This window comes from Lissotriton helveticus, chromosome 9 (assembly GCF_964261635.1).
Source record: "Lissotriton helveticus chromosome 9, aLisHel1.1, whole genome shotgun sequence".
Lineage (NCBI taxonomy): Eukaryota > Metazoa > Chordata > Amphibia > Caudata > Salamandridae > Lissotriton > Lissotriton helveticus.
In genome coordinates, this window is record NC_136070.1 from 549,441,629 (window position 1) to 549,446,654 (window position 5,026).

A 5,026-nucleotide genomic window follows, 5' to 3' on the forward strand; every position below is an offset into this window, starting at 1 on the left:
TTTGTGTTGTGGGAGCGTGGGGTAAGGGAGTCCTGCTATCTTCTATACCAGTTGTTTCCGTATTTTCACTGGGTGTCATACTCTTCAGCGATGACCTGTCCATGTCGAGAGGTGTTGAATCTTCCAGGATGCCATTCTCATATCGTGTATCCAATTCAATTCTTCCTGTATCCTTCCTGATATTGTGGAGAGGTGTTAAATCTTCCTTCTGAGAGACTTCCCGGTTTATGTTTGCATATTGTGTGTCCAATTCGGTTCTTACTGTAACATTCCCCGATTGCGTTCCTCCTATTCCTATTATGTCTCCTTGATGTGTTGGATGTAGTGGATCCTGAAGGTTTATAGTTGGTACGCAGTCTGTGTTGGTAGTACTATATTGGTCTATAGTGACTTCTTGTGGGGTCAGGTGTAGTTGAGATCTTGAGTTTTCTACACTTCCTTTTAAGGTTGAGAACAAGTTGTCGAATTTTTCTTATTCACTGTCAGCTGCTTGAATGAGCACTATTCCGTTCTTATATATAGTTATGCATAGGTCCGCTCTGCACCTTGGTGATGGTTTGCTCTTAAGTTTTGTGCCATGTGGGATGTTGGTTATACTTTTTATGTTAAGCATTTTAGTAATGGCATTGCGCCAGATCGCCATTCTTCTAGTGAAGAATATCAAGTCATTCACGATAATACCTCTATCTGTGCTAAGAGAGGGGTCCAAGATCAGCGTGTCAGGGTTTTTCCTCAATAGATTATGTTTGAATTTTTTGGCTGCGTTCTTGGATAATTTGGAGGGGTATGTTATGACATGAGCGTTCATGCCTTCACGCTCTAAGTAATTGTCCGTCATAATTGTTGATTGGTATGAAGTATGTTTAATTGTATATATTTAAATATTTTTTATTTTTTTTTTGTCTATTATTTAGACTGTGTTGTCCTTTTAGTGTTCTCGATTCTTCCTTCCAGTGTCTGTTTTTGTTTGTGGTTATTTCATGATGGCTTAATTGAGAGCTGAATGCCCTTCTCACTTTCAACTATCCTGACTGTTCTCTTTCAGTTGCCTTATGATCTTTCATTGATAGGGACTGATCTAATTTTAACCCTAAGTTTTTCACACAGTGAGTAGGCACTGGAGCCGCTTCCAACTAAGCGGGCCACCAGTCATCAGACCAGCTTGCTGTGGCTTTGCCCATTAACATTATCTCAGTTTTGTCAGGGTTCAACTGGAGACAGTTCTGCGTCATCCAGCTGGAGATCTCAAGTATACCTCTGGTAAACCGTGCTTTCTCTGCAACTCAGTCCGTACCAAACGAGAACATGAGCTGAGTATCATCATCATAAGAGATGATCTCAAGGCCCAGTTATTCTGCTCTCCTAGCTAGTGGGGACATATAAATGTTAAATAAGGTAGGATTTAGGCAGGATCCCTGAGGGACACCTCTGTCTAAGCTGATTGCATCAGACCTGTATGGACCAAGCATGATTGTTTGTGTCCTATCGGACATAACATTTCGCAACCATTTTAAGGCTGTTCCTTGGATGCCACAAAACACCAGTCTCTCCACTAGCATTTCATGAGAGATGGTATCGAATGCTGCGGAGAGATCTAGTAGTATCAGGATTGCCGATCTGCCATTATCTATTTGTAGCCTGAGCGAGTCCGTGACTGCTAAAATAGCAGTCTCTGTGCTAAAACCCTGCTAGGATCCTGATTGTGATGGATCTAGTATTTCGTTAGGCTCCAGATAATGACTCAGTTGTTTGTTGATCATGCTTTCCAGCATCTTGCCCAATAAAGGTAGGAGGGAGATTGGACGGTAGTTACCAAGTTCTCGTGGGTCTACCGTTGGTTTCTTCAAAATAGGCCGTACAAATGCTTCCTTACACATTCTTGGGATTTGCCCCGATTGTATTAGATGAATTAAACAGTTGGTGAATAGCTGGCGCACAGCTGGTGGCTAAAAGGGCCGTCATCTTGGGAGGGCAAGGATCAGATGGTGAACCCGATTTAGCTGAAATAAGTGCTTTAGCAACTTCTTCAAGGGTGATTGGGTCAAAACAGTCTAAGGTACTACCTCTCCTTTTTTCCAGCTCCAAGTGTCTACTGGGATAATCAGAAACCTGTGCAGTTTTGGATGGAAAATTGGCATAGATTCTGATGATCTTTTCTTGGAAATAGCTGGCAAGCTGATTACAGAAATCTTGAGTTTCTAGGGGGGATTGTCTGCAAGCGTGAGGCGACACAAATTCCTTTACTATGTTGAAGAGGGTTTTAGGGGCATTAGCGGCACCCTCAATTTGATTAATAATAAATTGGCGTCGTGCCAGTCTTAAATTGAAATGGTAGGTGGACAGGGTTTGTTTATACTGCGTTCTGTCTAGTGTCGATTTACTGACACGCCAGACTCTCTCCAACTGTTTGCATTTGGACTTTTCTGTCCTGAGCTTGCTGGTATACCAGGGGGCAGATGGGCGCTTTTGCAACTGAACTATATTTTTCTTAGGAATCACTGCATCCAAGGCAGAAGCAAACGCCTTATTAAAACCCTCCAGCGTTAGCTCCTTTCCCATCTCCATTCTCCCCATTTCTGATTGAAATGCCTCCTCAAAGGCTTCAACTGAGAGATTACGCCAGGGCCTAAGCATACTCTGTTTCTTACCCAAACTTAAGGTTGAAGTCCTAGGACATGGCAATTTGATAAACAAAGTTGATCATAGTGTGATCTGACCATGTGAGAGGCTCTGGGGGGTTACAAGTTAGATGCTCGATGTTAGAAAAAATCAGATTTAACATATGCCCCGCAATGTGGGTTGGACCAATCACTCTTTGGGTCAAACCATGCATATTAAGAGCAGCCATGAGTTTGTTCACCCCGGCCTACAACTCCACCCGCACCACAGCCACAACTGCCTTTGTGTGGGACTGTCTAGAGGGAATACACAAAGTGAACTGTCACCCAGCCGAGCCAGTGATCAGAGGCAGTTAGCAAACACCAAATGGCAAAGAGCAGAAAAATATCCAACTTCTAAAAGTGGCATTTTCAGAATGGTAACTTCAAATCCAACTTTACCATTAAAAAGGATTTGTCATTACCATTCCAGAGATACTAAACATGACAACTCTACTTTCAGTTAGGAATGACAGCTTATTAACTGTAATAAGGAATCCCCAATGTTAACCTATCAGAGGGATAGGTCTCTCAGTAGTGAAAAAACAAGTTTGGGATTGTTTTCACTACCAGGACATGCAAAACTTATAAGTGCATGTCCTATCTTTTGATTATACAGCACCCTGCCCTATTGGCTACCTACGGCCGACCTTAGGGGTGACTTATGTGTAACAAAAGGGGAGTTTAAGGCTTGGCAAGGGGTTTTAAATGCCAAGTCAAAATGACAGTGTGAACTGCACACACAGGCACTGCAGTGGCAGGCCTGAGGCATGTTCTAAGTGCTACTTTTGTGGCTGGCACAATCACTGCTGCAGGCTGACTAGTGGCATTTAATGTACAGGCCCTGGGTACATGTAGTGCACTGGAGTAGGGACTTGCAAGTAAATTAAATATGCCAATTGTGGATACATCAATCAAACCATGTTTTAGGGGAGATGCACTGGTTGGCAATTGTAAAGTGCTGAGAGTCCTGAGGCCAACAAAAAGAATTAGCAAAAATAGGAGGTAAGCAGGCATAAGGTTTTGGGAAGACCACTCTATAAAGATGTCAGGTCTAACGATACATAGCTGTAATCAATATGCATATTGGCCCATCTAAATCTAACAAGATGTTGGACATAGTGTCTTTCCCTCACATTTTTAGGTTTGGCCTAAAGCAGCTTTAGCTATCTTGCCAGACTGTTTTCCAAACAAAAACATAACATAAATGTATACTTGCAGAGAGGCAATAGGTCAGCTCATGTCATCCACTGACTGCCTTCACTCTGAGTTACTGCATCGTGCTACAAGATGTTTATTGAAAGTTGGAATTTTGAGTCATCATTGTAAATGTTAGAATTCTTATTTAACCTATGGAAAACATGCATAAATAATTACAGTTGAGGGCAATCTAGAAAGACCTTGCAGCGCTGCAGCTTTGTAAAAAGCTTTTCAAGCAGTTGCCTCTAACTTGAAAGGGCCATAGAGGAATATCTTGCAGAACTGCAGCCTTGTGAAAGACTCAAAGCAGTTGCTTCTGACTCAAGAGTTATATCTAGTAATTATTTGAGGTACCTCAGATGAGCATAAGGTCAAACATTTTGGCTTAGCCAGTGCTTGTTCTTATAGACAATAACGTCTCTTTTTGTTTGTAACTGATTCCAGTGTCCAGCTGAATGCTAAACTACATGGAAATAGATGAATATATCAGCTTTGGTGAATAAAGCTGAATATTGGTATCAGGTAATCACTCTGTTGTTGACCAATTTATGGCAAGCATACATACTTTATTTTGATCTCCCTCTCCTTGAGTTCGAGACCACAATGGTGGTAATATTTTTCCATTGTGGGATGGACTAGCCAGTGACGAAGCATACCATGTCAGTGTGGGTGAGGTTTTTCTGTGCGAAATCACTGTTTTTTTTTTACCTTTGGACAATACCGCTTTCCAATTAGAAGCAGTGCTTCATTTGAGCTGGAGGTTTCCAGTGCTCAGCACTTGCACTTAATCATCGACACCAGCACTTTTTATGAGTACCGGTTAAGTTCACATTCATTTATGAACTTATGAACTGGTTTGATGCTCCTCAGGTCCTAGGAGCCTTTGCCTCTTCTCCACCCGGGGTTTGGCCTCAATGGTCCTGTTCTTGAATGGTTCACTTCCTTCTTCCAGCACAGATCCCAACAAATCAAAATCAGCAGTTGCCTCTCTAAACCTATGCCTGTCTTCCTGGGTGTTCCCCAGGGGTCTATTCTCTCTCCTTCTCTATTTAACCTCTTCATGGAGCCCCTCAACCTCATTCTACAGAAAGCAGGTATCAATTACCACCTCTATGCAGACGACACCCAACTTTACTTTAAAATTAAATCCCATTCAGACATGTTGCACT

At 42.2% G+C, this 5,026-nt stretch overlaps 1 protein-coding gene across 1 annotated transcript in view; it reads left to right on the forward strand.

Annotated features, from left to right (window-relative positions):
* Positions 1 to 4,334: 4,334 nt before the first annotated feature.
* LOC144783213 (phospholipase A and acyltransferase 2-like) overlaps positions 4,335 to 5,026 on the forward strand; it is a 39,937-nt gene continuing 39,245 nt past the window's right edge. The window contains exon 1 of the mRNA XM_078662307.1: positions 4,335 to 4,379. Coding sequence (XP_078518433.1) covers positions 4,335 to 4,379 — 45 coding nt within the window. The remainder of the gene's footprint in view (positions 4,380 to 5,026) is intronic.